This window comes from Selaginella moellendorffii, unplaced genomic scaffold (genome assembly GCF_000143415.4).
Source record: "Selaginella moellendorffii unplaced genomic scaffold, v1.0 SELMOscaffold_9, whole genome shotgun sequence".
In the NCBI taxonomy this organism is placed as follows: Eukaryota; Viridiplantae; Streptophyta; class Lycopodiopsida; order Selaginellales; family Selaginellaceae; genus Selaginella; species Selaginella moellendorffii.
In genome coordinates, this window is record NW_003314270.1 from 1,242,050 (window position 1) to 1,269,825 (window position 27,776).

At 42.7% G+C, this 27,776-nt stretch overlaps 4 protein-coding genes, 1 non-coding gene and 1 pseudogene across 5 annotated transcripts; 2 read left to right on the top strand and 4 right to left on the bottom strand.

Moving 5' to 3' along the window:
- Positions 1-664: 664 nt before the first annotated feature.
- LOC9630918 (50S ribosomal protein L19) lies at positions 665-2,094 on the bottom strand. Its single transcript, XM_024672930.1, has 6 exons — positions 1,990-2,094; positions 1,623-1,937; positions 1,470-1,556; positions 1,283-1,416; positions 987-1,222; positions 665-897 (listed from the first exon to the last, which is right to left on the bottom strand). Exons 1-5 carry the CDS (start codon positions 2,035-2,037, stop codon positions 1,027-1,029), a joined length of 780 nt encoding a protein of 259 aa, XP_024528698.1. The 5' UTR covers positions 2,038-2,094; the 3' UTR covers positions 665-897; positions 987-1,026.
- Positions 2,095-2,124: 30 nt separating this feature from the next.
- On the top strand, positions 2,125-2,197 carry TRNAV-UAC. Its single transcript has one exon. It is a non-coding gene; the product is annotated as a tRNA-Val (tRNA).
- A 19-nt stretch (positions 2,198-2,216) lies between these two features.
- LOC112345675 (GDSL esterase/lipase At5g03810-like) lies at positions 2,217-3,950 on the bottom strand. Its single transcript, XM_024672929.1, has 5 exons — positions 3,516-3,950; positions 3,261-3,388; positions 2,912-3,145; positions 2,569-2,824; positions 2,217-2,497 (listed from the first exon to the last, which is right to left on the bottom strand). Exons 1-5 carry the CDS (start codon positions 3,748-3,750, stop codon positions 2,304-2,306), a joined length of 1,047 nt encoding a protein of 348 aa, XP_024528697.1. The 5' UTR covers positions 3,751-3,950; the 3' UTR covers positions 2,217-2,303.
- Positions 3,951-11,891: 7,941 nt separating this feature from the next.
- On the top strand, positions 11,892-13,283 carry LOC112345615 (G-type lectin S-receptor-like serine/threonine-protein kinase At1g34300). The gene is made up of 5 exons (XM_024672754.1): positions 11,892-11,899; positions 12,394-12,643; positions 12,758-12,831; positions 12,879-13,086; positions 13,179-13,283. The coding sequence occupies exons 1-5, from the start codon at positions 11,892-11,894 to the stop codon at positions 13,281-13,283; spliced, it is 645 nt and encodes a 214-aa protein (XP_024528522.1).
- Positions 12,837-14,831, bottom strand: LOC9630919 (enoyl-[acyl-carrier-protein] reductase, mitochondrial). The gene is made up of 4 exons (XM_002967844.2): positions 14,341-14,831; positions 14,020-14,285; positions 13,845-13,966; positions 12,837-13,789 (listed from the first exon to the last, which is right to left on the bottom strand). The coding sequence occupies exons 1-4, from the start codon at positions 14,566-14,568 to the stop codon at positions 13,407-13,409; spliced, it is 999 nt and encodes a 332-aa protein (XP_002967890.1). The 5' UTR covers positions 14,569-14,831; the 3' UTR covers positions 12,837-13,406.
- On the bottom strand, positions 14,628-16,694 carry LOC112345616 (annotated as a pseudogene).
- Between the last annotated feature and the right edge of the window lie 11,082 nt (positions 16,695-27,776).

Sequence of the window (27,776 nt, forward strand, 5' to 3'; positions counted from 1 at the left end):
TCTTCTACAGTTTTTTGTTGGTGTTTGTTCAATTGTGGGGTTTTTTGTTATGTGGATCTTAAACGTCTTTGCATGTTATAGCTACCACATGCTCCAGACCGCCGCCGATCACTCGACAACCAGAGAGACATCGATCGAAATCAAGTGGGCATGCCTATGAATCAGCAGCAAGCAAAATGCCATTAGGTGGGCAAATGTAAATGGCGAGAAAAGAAAGCGCTTTGGGGCGCTTGAGGCTTGTTTGTTTGTGGCCCTTGTTTTTGTGGGCTCCAAGGCCGTCTTCAACCCCTTGTAAACCGTTCAAAACAGTATTTAAACGCTCACGAGGAAGCGTCACAGCGTGGAAAGCAGAACGCAAAAGAAGAACAAAAAAGAAAAAGGCACGCACACCAACATGCAACGGAAACTCATGCGATGGGGACCATTACAAAAACTACAGAGGAATCTTTTGATTTCTATCGCATGCTTTAAGTAGCACGCACAGGCATATACTCCACAAAACGACCGCATATGCCTTTATTTTTCCGCGAGACTTTTGGTGTGGGGTCTCAATGTTGGTGACAAATTGACCCCAGAGCTTTTAAAATCCCTCGATGATTTAGTTGGCACTCTCGCTAAACTTGTTAGCTCTGCTCATGTGCTGATTATTGGAGCGAGAGAGATGTGTGTTGCTCAACCTCTTGCATTGAATTGGAAGCACATGGATTTGCCCCTCGAGAGGGACACTTCCATTTGATTTGACAAAAAGGTCCTCGCTATAACGACGGAATAAGTATGACGCACCTTTTCTCCGCAGGATATCGCTTTCAGTGATCTGATCCATCCGCCCATGAGAGAAGAGAGAGCGAGTGAATGAGTGAGGAAGAGAGAAGCTCGCAACACCCACACCAAAGCTCTCTGCAGGAGGAAAACAAAAAGAAAAATGGAAGCTTTCTCAGTCCTTGCTGTTGCAGGAGAGGAAAAGGGAAGAGATCAAAGTCACTCACCCGACAAAAATAAATGGATGAGCTGCTGTGCTGCTTCAATTCAATCCGAGGCTGGCGGAGGAGGGAGCTTGAACTCCGGAGTGATTGTTTTCCCTGTGGCGGCCGCGGTGAGGAGCTTCCTCTTCTTCATGCTTAGCGACTTGAGCTTGTGCTCCCCGCGTCGGAGGTAGTAGAGCTTAGCTCTTCTCACCTTCTTTATGTCCAGAATCTCAAACTCTTTTATAAGTGGGGAATAGCTGCGCAGCGAAAGAGAGAGGAATGTCAAGAGAGGACATCGGCAAAAGTTAAAAACTTACAGTGGCAAAACATTCTCCACGAAAGTGTTTCCGATTTGCCGTCTGAGCCTGAAAGTGGTGTGTATGCCATTGTTTCGCATGGCAATAATAATTCCTTTGTACTCTTGGATTCTTCGCTTGTTCTGCGGCTCTTCCTAGAATCATATATGTTGAGAATCAAGAGATTTACATGGAGCAGAGTACGTACCACTTTAACGCGGATAACGTAGCCCGGCTTGAGCGCGGGGATCTCTCTCTCTTGTTTAGCTTGAGCAACAGCTTCCTTGTTTAGAATCTGCAAAGGAAACAACATAAAACTCGCAAAGACTCGCGAGGAAAGTAAAAAAGAAGAGAAACATACCTCCATGATAAAAGCCGCAGTTTTACCGAGCTTCTTGGTCTTGACATGCGGAGCTGGATCGATCGAAATCGTGGTAACATCGGGCTTAGCTTCCTGGTCACCAGAAGCAGCATTTTCAGCCTCCTTGGCAGCAGCTCTCTTGAACAGCCTCTCCACGGCCATTCTAGCTTTGTATCTCCTGGAGACCGTCGTGAAATACTCCCGCTTCTTGCCTTGCTCCTCACCGCCATCGCCAGGCCCAGCGTCTGGTGCCTCATCGTCTCGCAGCACCCGATCACAGTGGAAGCTCCTCCCGGCGCATTGGCGCCACGAGCCCTAGATTCTCAAGCCACATTCACCGCAATGCATCTCAGTCCGGCTTCCATACCTGGTGGAGAACCGCCGTGAGCTGCCCGTAGCGTCGGAGCAGCGCCATAAACCCTAAATCCCCATCCCCGGGAAGCTATTTCTTAACATAAACTGGCGCACTAATACCTCTAGACCGGCCAGTATTTAATAACAAGGTCCTATAGTGTAGTGGTCATCACGTTTGCTTTACACGCAAAAGGTCGCGAGTTCGAAACTCGCTGGGACCAAATGTGTTTTCCTCTCTTTTTAGGGTTAGTCAACATTTTGCTTTTATTGACCTTTTATTGACTAGTTGACTACGTCTTGACTAGGACTGAATCTTACTTTTTCCACCTAGAGAAGTTGTGGAGCCCCTTGCGAGAGCGCTGCGTTCGCAATCAGCTTGTTCATTGCATCCGTAGGGTGGAAACTGTCCCAGAAAACGTACCTGGACGCATCAGTGCACGTCCCCGGCGTATGCATGTTACACAAAATTGAGACTTCCAACCTCCCTTTTCCGCAGCAGCCCGTCAGCGTCTGCTGGAATCCTACACAAAGAACAAACAAACCAACGTTGTCAACGCGTGGTCTCGATCGGGGAGTTTGTTTCTCCACGTACCGTATTTCCCTGGATCGGCGAGAACGTTCGTGAAGAGCGTGTAGATGTCGATGTATGCGAGCCTGAGGCCCGGGAAGCCGTCCTTGATCGAGTTCACGGTGGACTGGAGGGCCGCATTGAAGAGCACGGCGTCTTGGTTGTGATCTTCCACGCACTGCAGCTCCCCGTGGCTAAAGAGGGTCACTTGCGAGGGAACGCAGCCCAGCGGAGCTAGGCTGACCACGGCAATTCGTCGAGCTCCCAGCCCATACAAATCCTAAAGAGAATCACCCAAAACAGAGCTTTGGATGAGAGTGTGTTCCAAACAATCCAGAGAGGTGTGGCATGGGAGTTTGCTCGTTACCTTGACGAAGTTTGCAAAGGACTCAATGAGCATGGCTCGGTACGTATCCGGGTCGAACATCTTTTGCGTGAGGGGATTCAAGTAGTAATTGTTGATGTAGTCGTTGCTTCCGGTGCTGATCGCGACGAGCGCCTTGGAGACGATGTCGCTCGCATTGGCTTGCCCAACCATGCCGATGAGCTTCGACTTGTATTTGCTGAACCACTGGATTTGGCCACTCAGGCCTGGCACATTCTGCGTTAAACAATTGACACAATGTTTCCGCGAGTGACTTCACAGAGATTTTGGGAAAGGAGGCATGAGAAGAACCATGGGGGATCAAAGAAGTAAAGAAGTTCATGGGACTTACGAAGGGAACGGCGGTTTTCTCGTAGAATCCGGATCCAGAAGTGGCGAAGTTGACGCCCCTGACAATGCTGCTGCCCTGCGCTTGGGGATCCAAGTAAGCCGGAGCGTATGGCAGTCCTACAAGGTTTGCTGCGTGATAGAAAATCCCACATTCAATCATAAAAGCTTGGACAAAGGAAAAGAATAGTTGGAATTCCATGATCCAAAGATCCGGAGCCAAAGAACAAAACGAGAAGAGCAAAGAGTACCAACTTGCCTAGATAATCCGTGGGAGTTCTTCCATTGCAAAATCTCCCGGTGGCGACACTGCTATCAAAGTCTCGACCATAAGGTGGGAAATTGGCCCTCACAACAGTGGGGAGAAAATTGTTATTGCCGGCATCCACGGTAGAATCGCCAAAGACGTAGATCGCGGGCGCGAGCTGGGCTCGAGCTTGACACAAGAAATTGAGGAGGAGAAGAGCGATCGCCAAGACAGAGTGGTCTCGCATGATCAAATTCGAGACAAACTTCTTTGCAAGTTCCTTTCCCTCCCTCTCCTGGCATATACGCGCGCAAGAGAGATTGTTTATAGGGCTCTGGACTACGAATCTTGCGTAGCGCTGTTATCATCAATCAACTCGAGTTTCCTAGCTCTATTTAGATCGCTTTGCTCACGGGAGCCTGGGTGCTTCTGGTCGCTAGACGAGCGAGCGATTTATTCTCTCCCTTCTCTCCTTCTCGTAAATAGTCAATCAGCAATTTGCATCCGTTACGTCTTGAATGCCTCTGAATTGGATAGGACAGGCCTACCAAATATATTAAGCTTTGCGCACCAACTTTTTCCCCGTATTATGATAGTAATCTCCATTAAGTGAGTGTTTGTGCGCTCTTTAGGAAGCCGAGATTGCGACAGAACATCCCGAGGGATGAATGCGCCCGCGATTCGTCTCAATGCCAGCCAGTAAAGCAGGCAAAAAGTTGTTGTGCTAGCGAAAGCTTTTAGATTTGCGTGGCCAATTCCTCTTGTTGGATGCCTCCAGTTCCAGAGCCTTAATGCTCAGCAACCCAGGAGCGAGTTTGAACACTCGATCTTTGGGTTGTAGTCAATGATACGACACGAAGTGCGATCCTCATTGTAAAGCTGTCATTTAGGTTATGCTCCCCGAAGGCCCAAGGTGACACTCGATAGCCAAGACGCTCGTCTTAAGATTCAAGAGAGAACGGTTTAGAGAATAAACGAGTGGAGTGAAAATTGCGAGCCAAGACAAGGATGAAACAACGCTCGCTTTGACAAGGGTCTTAAGATTCAGTGTGATTTAGAACTAAACGAGACTTTCGCACTGCTCAACGTAGAAAAAGGATACGAGTTGTGATCACATCACAACTCAAACAACGCTGTCAGGCCCAAGGCCGCTGCACTGCTAGCTCACGCATCTCTACACCCTCGCAAGTTCAAAATTGGGACACCCAATATAACGATGAAACAACGCTCGGTTTTCCGACATTAAGATTGAAATCAGTTTGATTCTTAAAAAGAGATTTTCGTGATCACTGAACAGTGCAATGGTCAACGTAAAAAATATCAAGTGTAGTTCAACTTTCTAGACTACAAGGTACTGTTCAACGACGATAAGAAGAACGGTCCAAGACACTAAAACTCGATAGGAAGACAAGAATGAGTACAGGAAGCTTCAGGTTTGCGTTCTCTTTGGTTCTCTCTTCTTTATTCTCCCCTAAAAGTTTGTCGATGACAAGAAGCGTGATCAATCTGGCACGTCCCCGTGCCAGATTGACCCTACTCACAAGAGATTTTCAGTTCGATAATCCGGCCAACACAACATCCATCTAGCTACATTTCAATCTACCTGTGCCGATATCAATCTGGAGGCAGACAGGCATGAGAAACGGCGATTTACAAACCTCGGGAATTTCTTCCAAGCGCAACTATAGCATCTCTCCTACAAGGAAGAAAAAAGCTTGTGACGCTCTACCCCTCTTCCGTACAAGAGCATGATTGTGAGCCAGCGGGGATATACTCTTACAACTTTGGTCCGATTTCAACTCTTAGATCTTTGCGATAAACCAGTGTGTGGAAAAAAACATTACAGATCTTTCTCTTCTATCCTCGCGAAATCCATCTTGGTCGCCACAACACTCAGAGCATTCTCTGCAGATGCAAACCTCGGTTTTCACACACACAAAAAAAAAAAAAACACAAAACACAAAACAAAACAAAAAGAGTTAAGAGACGACTACAAACCTGGTAAGAGTTTCTCGTCCTCGTTCTCGCGAACAGCACAAACATTGCCCGTTGATGGGGTTGCGACACAAGGAAAACGAGTTACGGAAAACCGAAGAGATTTCTAACCTGGTAAGATGGAGCTTTTCGTTCTCTCCTTCCTGTCGACTTTGTGTCTTGGATCGTTGTTTTCATGTGATCACAGCGTTGTCCAGTGATCACCGTGCTTCACCCTCCTGTCGAGTTTTAGTCTTGGATTGTTGGTCGACAAACATTTCTGTCCTGTACTCATTCTCGTCTTCCTATCGAGTTTTAGTGGTTGTTTTCATGACGCTTGCATCCTTCTTATCATCGTTGAAAGTAACTTGTAGTCTAGAAAGTTGAACTACACTTGATTTGTTTTGTGTTGTCCAGTGACCATTGCAATTGTTCAGTGATCGCAACTCGTATAATTCTTGTTTACGTTGAGCACAGTGTGAAAATCTCTTTTTAAGACTGTTTAAATTAAACTGACTTCAATCTGAAGGTCTGAAAACCTAGCATTGTTTCATTGTTATATTGGTTAATTTTGAACTTGCGACGTTTTTGAGTTATGGAATTGATATAGGAAGGTTTACAACGTCATAATTAACTAATTCTTCACTTCGTGCATACTTCTTTTAATGTCAAATTTTGGTAATTTTTTCATCTTTTGCAACATAAATATTTTGTATATTATATACTTCTTGGAATTGATCTAAATGTTAAGCTTTGGATTTGTACATTGTATGCTTCTTGGGATGGATCCAAATGTTAAACTTTGGATTTATTATCCTGCAATATCTGGACATGATGACATTGAAAAAGTGGTATTGTATTCAAATTTAATATAAAATAAATAATGTTTTATTTATAAATTACATCTAAAATAATATATGTGTGAGGGCCAAGTGTACGGCTATGATGCCGTACACTAATATTAGCATAGTGGGATTTTTGTAACCGTTGGATTGGTTTCAATCCGGACCACTCACTCTTATATATAAGTTAAGGTTTTTGAGCTAATTGATATGCACATTTTCTATATTCCCTTTTCATATTCCAAGCACTCACATTTATGGAGATGAAAGGCACTTTTGATTGTCCTTGAAGAGTGCTTGAATTTAGGATTTTGGTTTAAATTTAACTTTTTCCATTTCCTTTTTTTTGTTCTTCCCTTTTAGGATTTTGGTTTAGATCTAACTTTTTGCATTGTTTAAATTTACCATTTCCTTCTAGCTTTTTGTCATTTATTTTCTTTTGCTCTTTCTTTTTCGTTCATCTTCATGGCAGATCAGCAATCTCCTCTTTTGCCTTTGGAGTAGCAGTTGGTCCAATTGCTTAATGCTATGCGTTTGCAATTGAACAACCAAACTCAATTGATGGCAGTATTCATGGCATGTGGTGCAACTCCTCCTCCTCTTGGTGCCAATCCTCGCGTTCAGCCAGAGTTCTTTCACGGGAATCCTGGGGATGATGTGTACCATTGGTTCGATCACTTCACAGTGATTGCCATATATCATTCTTAGGATGATGCTCGACGTTTGCATGAGTTTCCCATATATCTCCAAGGGACGGCATTGCAATGGTACAATGGTTTGAGCGCAACCACTCGTAGGGATTGGAGTGTTCTCCCGGACATCTTCAAACACGCCTTCGGCTATGCCGACGACTGTGATAATGCCTTTTAACAATTGCATCGTCTTCACCAAGGGCCATCTGAGTCAGTAATGCAATTTGGCGCTTGTTTTCGAAGTCTTTTGCTTCATGTGGAGCCCAATATGTCGGAGCAGATCAAGCTAGGAATGTTGTGGCTAGCACTTCATCAAGATCTTGTCGGACTTGTGCATGCACTTGCTCCTGCCACCCTTAACGATGCTCTTCGCTTGGCACAACGTTATGAGACGTCGCCTCTTCCACTTCTTGCTACACATCCTTCAGCTCCACTTCCTATGAGTGATGGTCTTGTTCCAATGGAGGTTGATGTTGCTGCTGCTTGAGTCCAAGGACAAGGGAGAGGACGTGGTCATGGTCATGATGTTCGCTGCTGGGCATGTGATAAAGTTGGTTATACTTATCGGCATTGTCGGCATTTTCTGGATTGGCAATCTCCATTTCCTGGGTGGAGACCTTGGCGTCAGCAACGTCCCATTGGTACTGCTGCAGTGGAAGGTTTGGACACCGAGGTGCATTCAGGAAATGAGAAGTCGCACAAGTAACAGAAGGACCTTGCGCGAATAAGTCAGTGACCCCTCCATCTTTCTTTCAGGAGTATCATCAAGGGGTTCACTCGGCACCGATTCATCCAATGTTTACTTTCCAAGCTCGTTTTTATAACAAGAGGTCTTCTATTATTCTCTTTGTGTTGGTTGATACAGGTTCGAGTTTATCTTCTATTGCTCGATTTGTTACCACACGTTTTCGTCTACACTTGCATCGTGCGGCAGAACCAATTTTCATTCTTTATGGCAACGGTTGTACACATGCATGTGCACGGGATGAGGCAAACCTGGTTGTGCGTGTGGGTGATCTCAAGCTTGAGTTGCAGTCATTGCAGGTGGTGCTGAGTCAAGCTTTTGACCTCATTCTTGGTATAGATTGGTTGCAGCACAATCATGTCAAATATGACTTTGAGCCTTGTCTCATACTTCCTTATGTTCCATCCATTCCTCTCACTTTTGTACCTCTTTGTCCCTCTACTTCTACCTCTGCTTCCATTACTTTTGTTCCCCCACTATTTCCTCTTATGTTTCTATCTTGTTCTGCTCTTCCCTTTTCTGATCCCTCCGACGATTTTGTGTTGCAGCGGTGGACCGGCTCATGAAGGAGTATTCTAATCTCTTTGAATCTGACCTATCGTCTGGGGCCAAGATTGCCACATGTCATCCAATTGCAACCGGGGATGCTCCTCTAATCAAGGTTTCTGTTCGTCGTCGGTCACCCAAGGAGATTAGGATTTTATGTGCAAATGTCAAGGAGATGTTGGAGAAGGGTGTTATTCAGAAGTCGCGGAGTCCTTGGGCATGTGAACCTTATCTTGTGACAAAACCTGATGGGAGTATTCATTTCTGCATCGACTATCGTCCGTTAAATGAAGTGACAATCTTATATGTGTACCCTCTTTCTCACACTGCTGATCTCTTGGATCATTTGGGGCGAAGTCATTGGTTCACTAAGTTAGATCTTGTTTCTGGGTACTGGCAAGTACCGATGGCTGAAGAAGATATTCCTAAGACTACTTTTCGTACACCATTTGGTTTGTACGAGTTCTTGGTGATGCCGTTTGGTTTGAACAATGCTCCAGCAACTTTCCAGCGGATTATGGATGAGGTTCTTTGCAATATGCCAAAGGTGAATGTTGACTTCATTGATGACGTCTTGATCCACTCAAAGGGGATGTGGGAGGAGCACGATCGTGATGTTTGTAAAGTGTTAGATCAGCTACACGACGTTGGTTTAAAGCTGAAGCGGTCGAAGCGCGTGTTTGGGTCCAAGGATACAACTTATCTTGGGTACCGTATTTTTCGTGAGGGTTTGCAAGTTGATCCTGACAAACTTATGGTTGTTATAAAGTTCCCTACTCCAAAGTGTGTGAATGATGTGCAACACTTCTTGGGCAAGGTGCAGTATCTTGGTTGTTTTGTGGATCATCTTTCTGATCACACTGCACCATTGCGAGCGTTGCTGAAGTCATCAACATCATCTTTCATTTAGTCTCCAGATTGTGAGAGGGCGTTTGGGGATCTCAAAGAGTTATTAACGACTCCTCCGGTTTTGGCATATCTTGACTACACTCAACCTTTTATTTTGCGCATGGATGCTTTTGACATTGGTCTTGGAGGTGTGTTGATGCAAGAGAGCTCAAGTGTGCTTGGTCAGCGCCATCCTATTGTGTATATAAGCTGTACATTACAACCAATGGAAATGAACTACTCCACGACAGAGAAGGAGTGTTTAACAGCAGTTTGGGGTTTTGAGAAACTTCATGCATATCTACATGGTTATCGGACGTTACTTGAAGGTGATCATGTTGCTGTTACTTCATTATTGAAGTAGAAGAACCTGGTTGGTTATACTGCTCGATGGGCTTTGAAGTTTCAAATATATGATTTGATGTTGTTTATTGCCCAGGGAGTTCTATGGCTGATGTTGATGCCCTTTCTCGAGCTCCTCTTCCTTCTTCATTCTCTTCTCATGTTTCTGACGAGCCTATTGTTCTAGCCTCTATGGATTTTTTAGATGAGGATTCTATGTCGTCGGCAGTTGTTGTACTTGACGTTTAGTGTCCACAAGGCACAGAGCAAGATCTACCTTCTCTTGATGAGGTTCGTGAGGCTGAAGAGATTGAGCCGTAGATTCAAAAGCTTCGAGATGGATTTGAGAATCTTGCATCACTTGCTAATAACTTATCTTTCCGGCATTTACATTCTCAATATCGCCTTGAAGATGGCCTTCTTTATTTTGTGGGGACGAATCCTGATAATCATTTACGGTTGGTGGTGCCTTTTATCTTTATTCCGTAGTTTCTCCATGCCTACCATGATTCTCTTGTTTTAGGTGGGCATATGGGACATCGTCGTGTAACTGAGAAGCTGCATAGGTCTTTCTATTAGCCGGAGATGCGATGTGATATTATCCGGTATGTGTGTAGCTACGTTTGGTGCCAAGCTCGTAATACTCCCCCTCGGGTTGCGGAAGGACGGTTGGAGTCAATTGCAGTTTCCCGTCCGTTTGAGTTGGTGGCATTTGATCTTATGGGACCTTTTCCATGGTCGACTGCTGCCAATGAGTATATTATTATTGCTTCTGACTACTTAACTCGTTGGGTGGAAGTTGGTGCTTTTGCTAGTGCCTCTGCAACTGCTGTTGGATACTTCCTCCTCAATTGAGTGGTATTCTAGCATTCTTGTCCAGAGCGGATTCTTTCGGATAATGGTCTTATATTTATGGCTAAGACATTTCATGTTTTGACATCTCGGTTGGGGATACATCACACTTTCACAAGTGTTTATCATTCACAATCAGACAGTTTGATAGAACGATTTGTTTGGACATTCAAGAGGATGATTACGAAGTATGTGACCTTTCAGCATCCGGATTGGGATAGTTATTTGTCGTCTTTTCGGTATGCATATATCATAGGTGTGTAGAGTTCTATTGGTGCTTCACCATATAAACTTCTATATGGTCATGATCCAATATTACCAATGGAGTTGGGTTTACCTTTGCGATTGCCACGAGCTGACGATGCTAGGTCATGGGATCAGTATTTGATGAGCATTCTTCCACTTGTCTGAGCGAAGTTTGCCAAACACTTAGGCAGTGTACAAGTGGGACAACAACGGCAGTACAACTCTCATCATTGACCATCTATGGAGTACAAAGTGGATGATTTGGTGTTAGTCCGTTTTCCCTATCTTACGGTTCCTTGCGCAGTGGAAAGGACCATATCAGGTGTTGTGGCAAGTTGGACCACAAATTTATGAGGTTCAGCATGACATTCAGCAAGCCGATCCTCTAGAGATTGTGCATGTGCAGCGGTTGAAACGCTTTATAGAAAGGGATCAGGAGTAATTAATACCACTTACAGATCCACCGATGCCTCCTCCTGACATTCCTCCAGATCCCAGCCCGTCTACAAGAGAACCTTGATGGTCTTCCATTATTCTAAGAGAAGGGGATGATGTGAGGGCCAAGTGTACGGCTACGATGCTATATACTAATATTAGCGTAGTGGGATTTTGGTAGCTGTCAGATTGGTTTTAATCCGGACTACTCGCTCCTGTATATAAGCTAAGGTTTTTGGGCTAATTGATATGCATATTTCCTGTATTCCCTTTCCATACTCACATATGGAATTTCTTATAATAGTGATTTTATGTAATAATAATAAATTTAATCTAAATATACATTATAAATTAATAATAATTTGTATAAATACTAACTATTAAATATTAAAATAATAAATCTTCTGTAAATAAGTTGATAAGGCAAAACCTCTATTAAATAGCTGATATTGGTAGTTTATACAAATCTAAATATTATTAAAATTATTAATTTGGTTTAAAATACCTATTTAATAAAAATATTACCACTAAAATCTTAACAAAATATTCTTTAGTGTGCTAAAATATTCTTAAAATATTATTGTTGACAATAATGGCTCCCTTGGCTCCCTATTGACATAGCTTCCTGTATTGGCAGATCTATGGATGAGTTCATATAAGATGAGCTAAAGTTGGCTTGGCTTTCACACTTTCTTGCAATGAAATTAGACACCTCTAGCACCTGCAATTGATCACCATTCTTAGTCTTGTTATTTTCAACAGCTAGATCATATTATTTTTAAGAATAAAAAGATTTTTCTTTTGAAGGGCTTAATTAGAATCTAGGATGAGCAGGTGAGCTAATCTTGGCTTGGCTTGGCTTTGGCTTAAGCTTAACCATATTTAAACTTAGATAATGAAAGGATAGCCAAAAGTCATAAAAATCAAAAACATCCATTCCATCACCTTTTTTCATTTCGTATTATTCCATAAACTTTGTTCTATTTGAAATATGAATGAAGTACCACCAAAATGCTCACCTCTCATGAGTATGGTCCTTTTATAAAATGGCAATAGTGAATGGTTAGATATAAAGAGGTTTCCTGGCAATCAAAAGATTTTACATCAGTTTTTCATATATGTCCATTTGGTAAAACTCTAAGTTATATATAGGAGTGAGTGGTTCTGATTAAAACTAATCCAACAGATATTAAAATCCACTAAATCCATTATATTTTTTTGTCAAAACAAAATTTATTGAACATAGAACGTGTTTGTGACGGTCCTGGATGCTTATACGCCGTCACTCCCCGATTCTTTGAGAAACTGGAGTTACTTCTCTGACGCAGGTCACAGACCGTCTTTGCCATCGCAATTGGAGAGCTCGCGAGTTTCTTGTGCATCGCGTCGTTGGCGTGGTTCTGCTGGCGAAGATCTCTTCGTGGAATGTGGAAGAAAGCCGCAAAGGATCACCGCGGCCCGACATGGTTCTCGTACGAGCAGCTGGAAGTTGCGACAAACCATTTTAGCTGCAAGCTCGGGGCTGGTGGATTCGGAAGTGTTTACAAGGGTATTCTTCCGGATATGACGGTGGTGGAGGTAAAAACTCTTGAAGGAGCAGCCAGAGAAACAGTTTAAAGCCGAGGTCGCCACCCTTGGAATGGTTCATCACGTCAACTTAGTGAAACTTTTGGACTACTGCGCTGAGGGAAGCCATCGTTTACTCGTCTACGAGTTCCTGAGCAACGGATCACTGGACAAGAGTGTATCGATCTCTGGGGAACGAGGTATGTTCGTGATCTTTCCAAAGTTTGTCTACTAAGTTGGTTTGCAGGTACTCGATTGCTCTTGGTGTTGCAAAGCGCATCACGTACTTGCACGAGGAGTGCTACGATTGCATCCTCCACTGCGACATCAAGCCGCAAAAAATTCTCCTCGACGAGAACTTCTGTCCAAAGGTGTCGGACTTTGGCCTGGCCAAGCTAATTGACAAAGCTCGACGTGACCACCATCCGAGGAACTCGATGCTACATGGCACCCGAGTGGGTCGGCGACCGCGGACCCGGGGCTTAAAAACTTGGAGTGGAACGAGTTCGAGCGGATGATCAAGGTGGCGTTTTGGTGCATGCTCCAGGCCGAGCATGAGCCGGGTGGTGCAAATGCTGGAGGAGCCCGACTTGGAGGTGGCTGTGCCGCCGTTTCCAACGCCAGTGTCGGAGGAAGTGCTGAGCGAGAATAGTCCGAGCTTTCTTCCTCCACTGTCACTGTCGGTGATCGATCCAAGATAGAAGTATAAGTAAGAAATCTTCTTCAGTCTATAGTGGGAGAAAGTCTCGCGGGACGCGACAATTTCAAAGCTTCGTCATCCAACAAGGAGGACTTTGCCTTGTCTGGCCTGCTTCTCTGCCTGTTCCATGGCAGTCTCGTAGTCCTCGAGAGGAAATTTAGCCACCACTGGAAGCGATCCTATGATCTTTGCCTGGAAGAGTTCTGGGATCTCTTTGGCCATCAGCTCTTGCATGGCCCCTGAAGCAGCTGCCAAGCTCCAGAAAGAATGGGAAATTTTTCTCGCGAGATCGTTCACCGATATCACCGAGTCCCATGATTCGAGGTTGCCGATAGTAAAGACTTTCCCACCGGATTTCACGCAGGCGGCAGCCAGCTTTGTTTGCGACCCCGCTACCATGTCAATCGCGCCTTCCACTCCGGCTCCATTTGTAAGTTCTTTTACTTTGGCAGCAACATCTTTCCCACCAAGATCACGCAAACTTAAAGATTATCGGGTGTGGGAGAATTGTACCTTCTTTTGTCACGTTGAAAACTTCGTCAGCACCGATGCTCTTGAGCTCTTCCTTGATTTCGTCACGCCTCACAAGGTTGATGGTCTTGATGCCCCAGTGCTTTGCAAGCTTGATAATGATCCTAGTGCGTGAAAAATCGTTTTTGTGAGTAGAGAGACTCTACTAAAGATCTACCTTCCAAGCGCCGATCCAGCGCCATTCTGGAGGACGTAGCTTCCTTCCGGAGCATTGATATCCTTGAGAAGACCATAGCCCGTCCAAGGATTGATAATCAACTGTGCCGCATCCTCGTCGGAGATGTCATGAGGCATCAAAATCACGTCTTTCTCCGAGACAGTGATAAAATCCTGCCAAGAGCCTTGTTTGGCATAGAAATAGTTCCACAGAAATATAGGAACCACTCTATCCCCTTTCTTCACACGCCGTACACCTTCTCCCACCTAAAAAGATTGGACACAATCAGAATTTCTTCTTCTTTTTTCCTATGAAACTAACCTCTTTAACTATGCCAAAGCCTTCAATCCCTGGAACAAACTCCTTGTCAAAGATCCCAATGGAGAAAGACTGCTTGATGGTCGTGAGATCGAAGGGATGGATGGGCCTGGCAGTGATGCGCACCACCACACTCCCGGGCTCGGCTGCTCCGGGCCTGGGAACTTTGACAAGCTCCGGGCCCTGATTCGCCTCCCCGCGCACTGCTCTTGCAAAGTTTCCCTCAGCCATGAGTGCGTTGTTTGCTTGCTGCCTTCCTGCTAAACTTTGTTTATATAAGTCCAGCACCCTTTCCTTCCAGCTGCATTGCAGCTTTCTTTGTTGTTTCCAAAGCTCCTCATAATGTTTTCGTGCGTGATCACTCTTCCTTTCAAGAGCCGTGGTTTGTTTTTCCAAAACAGTCCTGTGGTGACGTGAGAAACATAAGAAACCTTAAGGTGCCTTATCAGCTCCAGGACGAGTCCCTCAGGTGCCTTATCAGCTCCAGGACGAGCAGTGGGCGGCCTCGACTAAAGATCACCAAAAAAGATTGCGTCGATCAGATGAATCATTATTTCCCTGCTACCATTATGCCTTGCTATGACATACTGTGACGTATCACCCAGGATTATTTGGACCGCCCGGCTAGCTGGAGCTGCTGCCTGTTGACAACGTCGTGGTAGTAGAGCAGCACGCAAAAGAAGAACCAAAAGATCATGTTGGCGACCATGGAGCTCTGGAACTTGCGCTGGAGGAGGTTGGTCACCAGAACTGGAACATGATCCCCAGAAACGCCCAACCCCGCAACATGTGGCACGGCACCGCGATGCAAATCTCGTGGAAGATCCCGGAGATGACGGAACACCACCAAAAATGGCGAGCTGCTTGTAGGCGATGTTCTTGGGCGAGATATTGTCCGGGTAGTCGATCGCCGGGGCCTCGGCGGGGAGCTCTTGCCACCGTCCTTCTTCACCGCGCGGATGTCGGCGTTGGTGTGCGCGTACGAGACGAGCTTGAGCCAGCCGGTGACGGCAATGAGCATGAAAATCAGCCCCGACAGGAGATCCGATCTCGATCACGCAGATCGGGTAGAGCAGCGCGGCGGCGAGGTTGATCAAGTGGAACGGCGCCACGGCGGTGGCGGGGCGCCGAGCCTTGATCTTCTCGATGACATAGGCGACGAGGGGGAAGATCAGCAGCGAGAGGCCAGGAGCGGCCAGTCCTTGAGCGACTTGGAGCTGAAGAGGACCTCGGCCTGGATGAGGAGGCCATACTTCATGAGATTCTCGATGATGAGCCGGCTGTTCACCGCCACCAGCACGGCGATGCAGAGGTTGAAGAGGCCGGCGTGGCTCTGCGTGAAGATGGCGTCGGAGCTGAGCGAGCTCTCCTTGCTCCGCCGGTGGGGCCGCATGGCTTGCATGGCCGCCGCGAGGAAAAGGAGGAGGAGGAGGAATCCAAGCGGAATGTGTACCTGCGCGGAGGGATGGGCGGATCCAGCAAGGAGCGGGGAGGCGCAGGCGCAGTAAATTCTCATGCCCTGGCGCTCCGGGCTTCCTGCTGGACAGGGAACCCTAGAAATTAGGGGGAAAGGTTTAGGGCTACATTTTACGCCAAGCTCCTGTCCCACGTGGGCAACTTGGATCCCCAGGTAACCGAGGACATCTTGTGGGAGCTCTTCACGCAGGTGGCCCACGTCCAGAGCGTCTACATCCCGCGCGACAAGATCACCACCGCGCACTCGGGCTACGGCTTCGTGGAGCTGGCCAACGAGACAACACCATCAAGATCCTCAACAACTGCCGCCTCTGTGGCCGGATGAGCAAGGCCTCGCACAAGGACGAGGACGTCGGCACCAATCTCTTCGTGGGCGGGACCGTGGACAACTACCTCCTGGGATCCATCTTCAGCGGCTTCGGCCACATCGTCTACTCGAGCGTCGTCCACTCAGACGACCAGACACGGCCCGGCTATTGCTTCATGGACTACGACTGCTTCGAGGCGTAGGACCTGGCCATCGAGAGCATGGACAAGCAGTTCATCGAGAACCAGCAGCTGAGCGTGTCATACGCGCGCAAGAAGGACAGTGGCGAGCTGCATGGGTCGCCCGTGGAGAGTGAGATCGCCGCCGAGAACCCCGACCGGAAGCCGCACATCATCCCCAAGTTCCAGCTGCCGCTGCCACCGCCCGAGGCATGGTTATGGTAGCGGGGTGCCGTACATGGTGGTGTCGCTGCTGCCGCCCCAGCAGCATGACTGGTCGCACCACCACCACCATGCACAGGCGCCGCTGCCCGCGCCAGCGGTGGTACTGCCGCAGGGGCAGCGGTTCCCATCACCGGGGGTGTTGCCACCACACCAGGTGTGGATGCCACCATCGCCTTCGCAGATGTAAGGTAGCCACATTTTTTTTTCTTTTCTTAGGGTAATGGGCCCAATTCTCACATGGGGTCATGTGATAAATGGAAAATTATGTGGCAATTTCATCAAGCTATTCATGGGGGGTTCTAAATGTATGGCCAGGTTTGAAGTTTTTGAGCTTGAACACACTCTTGGACATCTAGGACATGAAGTCAATCGTCAAGATCTCTCACAGTTATCCAGTAGAGCCATAGCCATGGCTGACACTTACAAACATCCAGTCCAGTTTTAGAGAAAATGGTTTATGGCCATTGAACAAGAATGCTATGGACACGAACTTTGGTCCAAGTACACTCCATGCAATATCTCTCGATGACTTTGAAGCAGACTTCGAAAACACTTTAAAGAGATCAGCAGCCACCTCAATCACAAACTAAAACTTGAGCAAGATCTAGTGCAGCCTGAACAACATGAAGATCCAATGCAAGCTGAGGTCCATCTACAGCATTCAGTGTAGCCTAAGCAGCAAGCAAGCAGTGATCGTGACCAGCTTGAGCATCCTAAACTTCCTAGACAATTTGAGTAACTAGGTAAAAAGCACTTCTCAATTCTCATTCACTTACAACTTTGTTTTCCAAGAGCTTCGCTAGAGCATCGAGCTAAGTAGCGTGAGCAACATGTGGATGTGCCTGGATGGCAATTAGAAAACAACAAGGTGGCATACCTGCATGCAAAATTATTTTCAAGGGTGCAAAGTCGTCCTCAACTTGGACCAGTGTTGCAAGCGAGTGCTAGAACTGTTTTAACAAGTTTATAATTCATTAGTGTTCTTGAAGCAATTGCCACTACAAAAGAAGCACATGAGAAGCAAAAAAAATTGGAAGCAATTGAAAGGGTTGCAAGGAAAAAGGAAAGAGAAGAAGCAACAATAAAAAAGAAAGAAGCAACAGCCATCAAGAAAAAAGAGAGCGAAGAAGCAACAACTAGAAAAGCTGAAGTGATAGAGAAGAAAAAATTGGAAGCCTTGAAAAAAAAGAAGGAGAAAGAAGCCCAAAAATATTAGAGTGAAAACAAGCAAATTCATTACCTTTGTTTTTGGTGTTTGCTTGGCATTAGAGATTCCATGACTTCATTCTTTCTCTTTTTTTGCCCCTCTCTCCTCTTCGCGGCAACAAATGGACAATGTTAGGGCCATCTATGGACAAAAAATTAGGCCATAAATGGACGGATATTGGGCCATAAATGGACGGACTTAGGATAACTTTAGACTTTTTGGTAATGAGCGGTTTTTAAGATTTTGTGAGTAGTTTTTTCTAAAAATTAGTTTATAAGCAGTAAATCATATAAACTTTTATATTATACCTTTACGTACAAAAATTATATTTAAATAAATGAATTCGTACATTATTTTATTAACCCTGGCAAAAATTGGGCCCATTACCCTAGAGTTGTGGAAGCTCTAGCAAAGCTTTTGATGAAAGACTGTATGCTTTAAGTTTCTAGGAAACAATCTCCAAAAGCTCGAGAGTTACAAAGTTTGGAAGCTGTATAAATCTCATTGGTTCTAGCGAGAAGTAGTTTGCGTAGAAGCTCATACACACCAACAAGAGTTACAAACTTCAAAGATCTACAGCTACAGCCAGTTCCTCATTGCTTCTACGGAGAAGATACATCAAAAACCAACAAGAACAAAAGCAAAGGAACATTACGTTAGTGCACGAAGTCAAGCTTTGAAGAAGCTTGTACACACACCTGCAGTTGAGCTCGTGCCAGAGCCGAAAGTCTTGTCCCGTGTACTGTGAGCACAAGGCTTCGGTGTCTAACATGAGTGGCGGGAGTATCTCCGAGCAGCTTGGAAGACACAGAGACGGAGGAGCCACCGCCTCACCACTTTCATAAGGTAAGTCCACTACCAGGATCCACATGAGACTGTAAGCAACCAAAGGGAACGATTCGAGAGACGATCCATAGGGGTTCAAATATAGAGGGAAAGGGCCCATGAACAAGAGTGCACCCCTTTTTCCAAACGGTTAAGGGTCTTGGGATATTTGGGGTTAAGTGTCCTTGGGTTTGAATAGTACTGGGCTGGGTGACCTCCCGGGAAGTCTAAACTCAGGAGCTTACATTTGGTATCAGAGGGGTCTTGGGTCCGACTCTGTTGGTTGGTTAGGGGAATCGCACCACATGTTGATTGACATCTGGCTGGTCTAGTTTGCTCCCGCTGGGCTCGACCCGAGGGTTGGCTAGGGGAATCACACCACATGTTGATTGACATCTGGCTGGTCTAGTTTGCTCCCGCTGGGCTCGACCCGAGGGGTAGGGTGTCAAGAGAGCGGGGCTCTCGGGAGAGCTACGGCTCTCAGCTTCCGTTCACGAGGGCGTGAACTTGCAGGGAAGCGTGGTGGATTGTAAGCAACTAAAGGGAACGATTCGAGAGACGATTCATAGGGGTTCAAATATAGAGGGAAAGGGCCCATGAATAAGAGTGCACCCCCTTTTCCAAACGGTTAAGGGTCTTGGGATATTTGGGGTTAAGCGTCCTTGGGTTTGAATAGTACTAGGTTGGGTGACCTCCCGGGAAGTCCAAACTCAGGAGCTTACAGAGACCTGGGTCGCTACTGGATAGAGCACTCACTGTCTCTGCGGCTAGCTCTTTCAACTCACACTGACTGCAAGCTAAGCTCACCACCGCCCCGGCAACCATCTCAAAGACTGCATCCAAGGCTGGAGCAGTCTTCTTGTCCCGGCTTATAGCTTTGATGCACTTGAGTGCTGCTTCTTGGACTTTAAGAACTGTTCCTAGAAACTCCTTGGTGGCAAGGGCTAGAGTGGCAGGCTGCACTATAAGCTAGTCGAGATTAACCCAGCCTCCGGTTATGTGAGCTATATGTATTGGTTAGTTTATGTAAGCAACCAAATTGAACGACTTAAAAAACAGTCCATGGAGTTCAAATATAGAGGGAAAGGGCCCATGAATAAGAGTGCACCCCCTTTTCCAATCGGTTAAAGGTCTTGGGATAATTGGAGTTAAGTGTCCTTAGGTTTGAGTAGTACTGGGCTGGGTGACCTCCTGGGAAGTCCAAACTTAGGAGCTTATAATTTATTGTTGTACAATTGGATTTGAGTGGTCATTTAATTTGTATTTATCCATATTCTTATATCTCGTATTTGGGGTGTTACTTTCTTGTTAGATAAGTGTATGATTTGATGATATGAGTTTAATGTTTGGGTCTTGTGAAGGTGAGTTGACAAATAATTATTGGTTGCTTTGTGACTAGTGATTATTTATAAACTTTGTCAAGAACTACTGACACTTGCTTTGTTCAATGATGATTTAGCAATGATAGGCTTGCTTCTTTGGATGGTGTTATAGAGGATTATATCATTAAACTTACATGGTTTTCCTATATTAGCATGTTACTTCTGTTGATATCAATTAGTTGCGTTTAGTTTATAGTGTTGGATTTCATTGAGTCTTGGACATGGTGAATCACTCTTTGATGATGTGTTATCTGTAGTTTAGTATTGTTGAAGGATTGATCTTAGATAATGAATAAAGTATTTTCGACTTTGGTTAACTTGGTTGTTAAAGAGTTTTGAGTGGTGATTTGTTCTTACTTTTTTCTAGCTTTGTTATAGTGTTGGTGGCATTGAAGTGATGCTCTATCATTAACATTATTAATGTTGAGATTTGAGTGAAATGAAATGTCTCTTCATAAGATTAATATTGAGTTTTATTAATATCAATGCAAATATTGTTGATCATTTGGTTGTAGCTTTGTATTATTGGTATTCATGCATTTACTAGTTAATAATTATATTAGCATTCAAATGAATTAAGTAGCAAGTTGAGCTAATTTTATTCTATATAAGATTGCTTAGTAGAGGTTGAGCTTTTTCTTTTCTTTAAAAAATAATTTAGTCGTGAATTATACTAGTTTTATAAGAGAAAGAGTTAATAATTAATATTGAAGTTGTTAAATTCTTGTGGATTTTGTAATCTCTTGAGTTTAGACTTCTTGGGAAGTTTAAACTCAAAATTTTATATTTAGGGTCTAACTTTATTAATTGGTTAAAGGAATCACATCATATGTTGAGATTGATATTTGGTAGGTCTAGTTTGCCTTTGGCTAGGCTCGACCCAGCTACACTCGACTTGGTAGAGTGTTAAGAGACCGGGGTTCTCAAGAGAATTGTGACTCTTAGCTTTTGTTTATGAAGATATAAATTTACAAAGAAGCGTGGTGAATTGTAAGTAACTAAAGAGAACAATTTAAGAGATGATCCATAAGAGTTAAATATAAAAGGAAAGAATTTATAAAGAAAAATGCACCTTTTTTTGTAATTAGTTAAGGGTTTTGGGATATTTAAAGTTAAATGTTCTTGGGTTTGAATAGTATTGGGTTAGGTAACCTTTTGAGAAGTTTAAAGTCAAATGTTTATAGGTGTACGTTGGGAAATATAAATCATTGATGATTTTCTTATATTTGTTATGAAGTAAGCTACATCTTGCTATAAAATATTAATTTATAGAGGATCATTTGGAGATTACTTGTTAAACATAGTTTTGTTGTGCTTAGCTTTTGGATTGATATAGATATATTTTTCATTAACTTTTGCATTGTAAAGTTTAGCTTATGGATGTGATGAGGGGGATATTGTGGGTTGTTGTTGCGAATGTAACTATGGGTATCGAAAGTCATCTATTGACTAATCCTTTTGGATATTCTTTCCTTACTGCCATGACAGTAAGAGGTTAGTATTGCTAATTTCCTTTTAAACCCAGTATTAGTAAATTTGGTTTAACATTTGTACTTAGCCAGATGAATATAAGATAGGAACTCCTATATATTTTCTTGCTGAGAATATTTGGCTTGGTTTTTAATTCTCTTTTGCTCTGTCTTGCATTGACTTGATAAGAACCCTTGCTTATTGAGGTTAGTTCTTCAATATTGCCAGAGGTAGTTTATTATGTTTGCCAAACACCCTTGCTATCATACTCTATATGTTGGTCTTGTTCGGTCCTAATTATTATTTATGGAAAGTGTCTAGATTTGCTAATTTGGTATATCTACGGAATGTAAAGATTGTCTTGAACACAATGGTGTTTGTCCCATGTTAAAATTCATAATCAAGTGCCATTTTATATTTAGTAAGTTTCAAGTTAGTCCCAGAGACTAACTCTTAGTACTAAAGGTGGCTAAAAGTGAAAGCCCACAGCATGTGTTCCTCAAGGGGGGGGCAGAGGCTATAGGGGGTTTCAAATGTATAGTAGGGATAGTGGGTAAGTTGGGCATACTTGACTAACCTAAGATGGAGTTTAGCTCCCGCTTGTGTGCTTATCCTTGTTTTGTGTCCAGCTTAGGTCTAAGCTTAAGTTTCACACCATACTAGCTAGTAGAGTATCTATATCCTCGCGTTATATCACTAGTATACTGAAATAGCATCAAACTCTATTTGGCTCCATTTTGCATGCTAGTCCTAACATTGGGATGTTGGAAGCTCTAGGACTATTTCAAGTCACTCTATATTCCTGTCTCTTTGTTCATGGGTTGAACACTCAAGAGTCACTCTATGTTCCGGTTCTTTCGCTCCTTAGTTGTAAGCTTGGGAGTTTAGCTCCATACCTTCATTTAGTGGCTTAAGGCCCTGAAACTCAGGTTTCACTTTGCTATCCTTGGACACATGGCATATGGCATGTGGCATATAACACATTGCACATAGAGGGTTTATGTTTTGCTTCATGGTTATCCTATAGTAAATCACTATAGAGTACCACGTGTGCTACATTTGGTATCAAATGATGAGTCTCAGTGAGTACTATCCAATGAGATTGGGCAATTAGTCTCATTGCATACACAGAAACAAAAATGATGATCTAAATGGGTATACATTTGGGTGCTAAGACTTCACATTCATTCATTGGGTATAGATTTTGGTTGCCTTGTTTGTACTATATTATATGAGCTTGCACTTTGGTTTATAGGTTGGATTAAGATGTTCTGTTTGCATGAGTTTGTGTTTGGGTGAGTGAGTGAGGCACATTAGCAACTCAAGGATACACTTTGAGTTAGTAGAATTAATATTAGCCTATTGGTGGTTCTATAAGTTGTTCTATGTACCATGGGTTAAAATAAACCTTCTTTGGGTTTGTTCTGAGTGGTGAATAGGCTGGTTTGTAGCTGTTTAACATGGCACTAGTGGATCTTTTCTAGGCATGATTATGAGTGGATTAATCAAAATTGTAGGGATTAGTCTGATGATTCAAGTAGTCATTGTTGTGCTCTCTTATAAATTTTTCTTAGATTAGATTGAAGGCAGTGCAAATGCAAATTTGAGGTTTAGTCAAGTTGAGTTCGAAAAGAAAATTGTCAGAGATGAAAGATCAAACATGTAAGTCATTTCCTCTATTTGGAAAAATGATTTATAATGAAATATGACTCATTATTTGTGTTCACATCATGTAAACAAGAGTCCCTATCTTGATGTATATTGGATATGATGGTCTTACAAGTGGTGAGTCATGGGATTGATAGCAGTGAAACACTAAACTATTTTGTCTATGTTTGCTATTGAAGATTTGGGTTACAATGCTCAATTCTTTTCTAAGGAGCTAGTGCTCCTTGAGTAGCTTGGTATTAAATTAGTTTTGAGTTTGGTCAAAAAGAGAGTGGCATAAACTTGTTTATGTTGTGAACAAAGTTGGTGGTGTTAAATGTTGTAAATCTCTATCGATGGGGTGTGGCATTTATATTGCATTGTATCAAATTAAGTTGGCACTTGAAACTCATATAAACCTTTATAATAGTGACATGGGTATTGCTCGTAGTGTTGCTCAATTGATGATCAAGTCATTGTGATTTTTATATCATATCCATATGATAGTGAGCAATGTGTTTATGAAGTTGCTTGATTAAACAATGATCAACCCTAAAGTGGTTGATAGTGAACTTATAAATAATAACATCAAAGTAGTTTTTACTTGGTTCTCAATGGTGATCCATTATGCTTAGTTTAATTTGGTTCCTTAAGTTTGCCTATTGAGGTGTTGGAAAAGGATATAGCATTCATTTGCAATAACTTGTCATTTGATTCATTAATATTTGGAGTAGATTGTTGGATGGAGAAGGTGTAAAGTTGAGGTATTGATATTACTAGCACTTGTGTTAGTGGAAGTGGCATTGTTATGTTAAGTGATGAAGAATTTTCCTTAGACCTTGATTTTTCATATCCTTTTTCTTGTTAGTGTTTTAGTTTCATATTAGATCTTGAAGGTGATTAAAGAAGAGTGTTAATGTAATATGGATATTTGAAGATATTGTCTTCATAATCAAGTCTTGGGTATTCATTTACATTTTTGTTGGATGTAAAAAATATAGGCATGATTTTTAATGCTTAAGCATGTTGTTAAATCATAAGAATTAATGTTAAAATAAACTTATGTGAAGTTGTAAGTAGGAGGAAGTTGGTTGAGTCTTAAAAGTTTGTATTCTTAAATTAAGAGTCATTCTTGTTTAGGATGGAAAATTTTCCATAAAATTTTTTAGACTTTTTCAATGGCTGATTTGTTGATCATTTTGCCCAAAAACCATTCCGTTTTTGTAAATCAGTACAAACTAATGAAGGGGTTGGGTAATTTTTTAGCTAACTTAAGTCAATAAAAGTCAATAAAAGTCAATATAGTCCACCAAATACAAATGTTGATGTTCAAATGATTGGTTCGAGATGAACTAATCATTCTATTCAAAACTTAAGACATATTTTCATTCTAAGAAAAAGCTAAATAATATAAGTCTAATAAGAAAACAAATATCATGAGTCAAAGAAGAAATTGTATAATACCACTAAAAAATTTGACAAAAAAAATTTTAGTCTTCCTTGACATCCACATCCATAAAAGGAGGAGTTTGTATAGTATTATGCTCTTTAACTGTGAGCTTTTGTTGTATGTGAGCTTGTGCCATTACTTCAGCATAATATGACAAATTATAGCCCATGTCATTAATCCACCTAATATACACAACCATGATAGAATTACTATAATAAGAAATTTATACTTTATTATTACCTGTTATCAAATGTCCCAAGAACACCTTCAAATGCACTCTCCTTCTTTAGTGCAAAAATTGTATGGCCAGTCTCTTTAGCCGATAGCACCATTAAACCAAAACTTACCATAACATTAAGCACAATCTTTTTGAAAGGACAAAACAACTCTAGGAAGATTTGCTTGGCTTTTGGTGAATAGTGTCAATAGCCAAGGAACTTTATGTGATGGTCTTTATCAATGACATTTGGGATGATGTCTGTTGAGCTATCATATCCTAGCAATTCCAAACTTACATGCTCATAAGCTCATGTAATACTGTGATGGCAAAAATAGTAACAAAGAGTATAGTAGTTCCATGCTAAAACTTACAGTGAAAAGAGGCAATCAATTTAAGATATGAGAAACAAGGAAATGCAAACCTTTTGGATTTGGCCACCTATTCCTTTTGTTTCGACTGGGATGTTTAAGAATAGATAGCTTGATGCAAACTCAACCAATCTAAAGTTATCATTCTCCACCATCGTTGCAAGAAAACCTCCCTAAAATAAAGAATGGGGAAGAATGACTAGCATAATACCCTCATATCGCAACATCTTGCATGCCACATCTACTACTTGAGAAATATAGTTTAGTCAAAAGATGTTTAGGATGGAGTGTCGCCTTGTAAAGGTGATAACCCATTAGGCAAGTTGAAGAACACAAGGTCAATGCTGAAGGTATTGTTCATTCTCAATCCTTACATCCATCTATAGAACATAAAAGACTCTTATCTCATGTTGTTGGAAAGTTGAAAGTAGTCCCCAATAACTATTTCCACGTTGCCAACACTTCTTGTTAGAGAAAGAGGGCAAACTTGGATAGAGCTCAAAACTAGGAAATATTAAAGTTAATATATGTTTTTTTTCCATACATGTTTGTGTGAAGTCGATGAAGATAACTCTTGGAGGTCATCCTCTGTAGTAGTGGGGAGGGATGGAAAGAATGCATTTGTACGTTAGTGTATAGAGTGTTGGTTGATTTCTCTAACAATTACAACCAAATTACAATAAGCAAGGTCATTGGAAATCAAGTTTTTACTATCTTGGACATCCTCATTATAGAGCTGCCTTCGTACATTTCGAGCAATCAAGGCTGGACAAATAGTGGCAGTAGGATCTGGGGAATAAACAATTATTGTAGAATGAGATGGGGTAGGAGAGTTTTCAGTTGAGTTCTCCACTTGTTCCTTTTCGGTTTGCTCAATATGAATCTAGTCCATGTCTTGAGGCATCTCCACTCCCTCCAAAAGTGCCTTTACAATAAAGTAGAAACATAAGTTACTGCTAGGAAGCTTTATTCATCAAACTTAGATGACACTTGAGGTAGAGATCGAGCTCAAAAGGTGACGATGGCATTTGCCTCCACAACTCCAAGTACAATAGACAAAGTTTTCACTCTCGTGCAATGGGACAATGGAACTTTGGCTCATATATACCAAGCTTCTTCCCACTAGTTAAGAGCTTGAGAAAAACACTTGTTGTGTACATTGGAGCACTTGGGCAATGATTTAAATACCTACAAAAGAGCCATCATTAAATAAAGTCAATTTCTTGCAATATACCTATATGCCATGTGGCATGAGAAAAACAGTTGGCGAGAGCATATCTCTGCAATGCAATTTAGCAAATCTTTATCATTTCGGATGTCCGCAATCACAAGTAACTTCTTCACCTTTGACTTCTTCGAGTTCAAAATCCACTACTTAATTTGTTGTAGTTCAAGATTCTTTTGCCCCTCATTCATCACTTGCGTAATCTTTAAGTATGAGTTTTGCTCCGCCTTGACAATTGGCTAAAAGGAAATTTGTGAGTAGAAAACATAAGTTCATGCAAGAAAAAGATATCTTTGCTCAGACCACAACCAAAAAATCCATAGACACCTAATACCAAGTAAGCAACTCTTGGCCTTTATGTGCTACAAGCTTTTCTTGAACTGCTTCCATAACCTCATGACTATACAGCATTTGGATTTCCTTGAGAGAAAGCATGCCAATATATCGAAGGTGCTTGATATCATAGACCAAGGTATGTGCTTGGAAAGAAAACTGATTAAGCCTGTAATATAATTGGTGAGAACAAAGGTTACTAGTAAGGGATTCTTACATGTTGATCTTGTGACATGCCAAGTTAAGCCTCATAACTTGGTTTCAATCCTTTGGCTCCACAAGTGTCACTAGAACATAAATATGTCACTCATCATTATCTTAAAACTTCTCTTGGATACACCTCCAAAATACTAACCATCGGTGGTTTCCATCAATAAGGAAGAACATCTGGCCTACAAAAGCTTGTGTCTCCTTGTGGTATACCATCAAAGTATTAAACTCTTGAAATTTCCTTTGCCATATCTAATCCCAAGTCTACTTGTCTCGCGAGTAACCATGTCTATGAGATTTGTTCCGGGAAATGATGACAATACAATAAATGATCCAATCGTGTATCCAAATCCAACCTCTGTGAAAGAGGTATAAATAGCCATGTTGAAGGTGTAGGCTGAGTGCACTTAGTGGCTCTGCTTAAAAAGGGGAATTTGAAAATGTTGGAGTCCTTTCCAACCCATTTCACCTAACACCCTACTGATAGTTTGTTCTTGAGCCTAGATAATAGTCTCACATACTTGCTCATTCAAGATTATGTTAGCCTTTAGCATAGTTTCCACCTCATTTTTGTGACCTTCAATAGCAGTAACATGTCCACCATTTCCACCACCAAGATTTGCCCCACCATCTATGGCACTAGATGCCTCATTTCCACCACCAAAATCGGCCCTACCACCTATGGCACTAGATGCCTTATTTCCACCACCACTAGCAGCTTCTCCTACACTATCGATAGGTTCTACATTTCCACCCTCTCTAGAACCATTTGGCTTCTGCATGCTGACACTTGGATCAGGATCAACCATGCTTGGATCTGGACACCACTGCTCCCACCATAGTCTTCCTCTAAAGTAGCTCCTTGAACTTGTGAAGTGTCCCTAGTGAATTTAGCACAATGATTTAGTCGTTTTC

Coding starts and splice junctions, on each gene's coding strand:
- LOC9630919 (XM_002967844.2), bottom strand. CDS start 14,568: ATGGCTGAGGGAAACTTTGCAAGAGCAGTGCGCGGGGAGGCGAATCAG. Junction 14,286..14,340: donor GCTTTGGCATAGTTAAAGAG/GTTAGTTTCATA, acceptor CAATCTTTTTAG/GTGGGAGAAGGTGTACGGCG. Junction 13,967..14,019: donor GCTGGATCGGCGCTTGGAAG/GTAGATCTTTAG, acceptor TTCACGCACTAG/GATCATTATCAAGCTTGCAA.
- LOC9630918 (XM_024672930.1), bottom strand. CDS start 2,037: ATGGCGCTGCTCCGACGCTACGGGCAGCTCACGGCGGTTCTCCACCAG. Junction 1,938..1,989: donor TCACGGCGGTTCTCCACCAG/GTATGGAAGCCG, acceptor TTGAGAATCTAG/GGCTCGTGGCGCCAATGCGC. Junction 1,557..1,622: donor CTGCGGCTTTTATCATGGAG/GTATGTTTCTCT, acceptor TTTCCTTTGCAG/ATTCTAAACAAGGAAGCTGT.
- LOC112345615 (XM_024672754.1), top strand. Junction 12,644..12,757: donor CGGATATGACGGTGGTGGAG/GTAAAAACTCTT, acceptor CGCTGAGGGAAG/CCATCGTTTACTCGTCTACG. Junction 13,087..13,178: donor CGATGCTACATGGCACCCGA/GTGGGTCGGCGA, acceptor TGCATGCTCCAG/GCCGAGCATGAGCCGGGTGG.
- LOC112345675 (XM_024672929.1), bottom strand. CDS start 3,750: ATGCGAGACCACTCTGTCTTGGCGATCGCTCTTCTCCTCCTCAATTTC. Junction 3,389..3,515: donor AACTCCCACGGATTATCTAG/GCAAGTTGGTAC, acceptor TCTATCACGCAG/CAAACCTTGTAGGACTGCCA. Junction 3,146..3,260: donor AGAAAACCGCCGTTCCCTTC/GTAAGTCCCATG, acceptor TGTTTAACGCAG/AATGTGCCAGGCCTGAGTGG.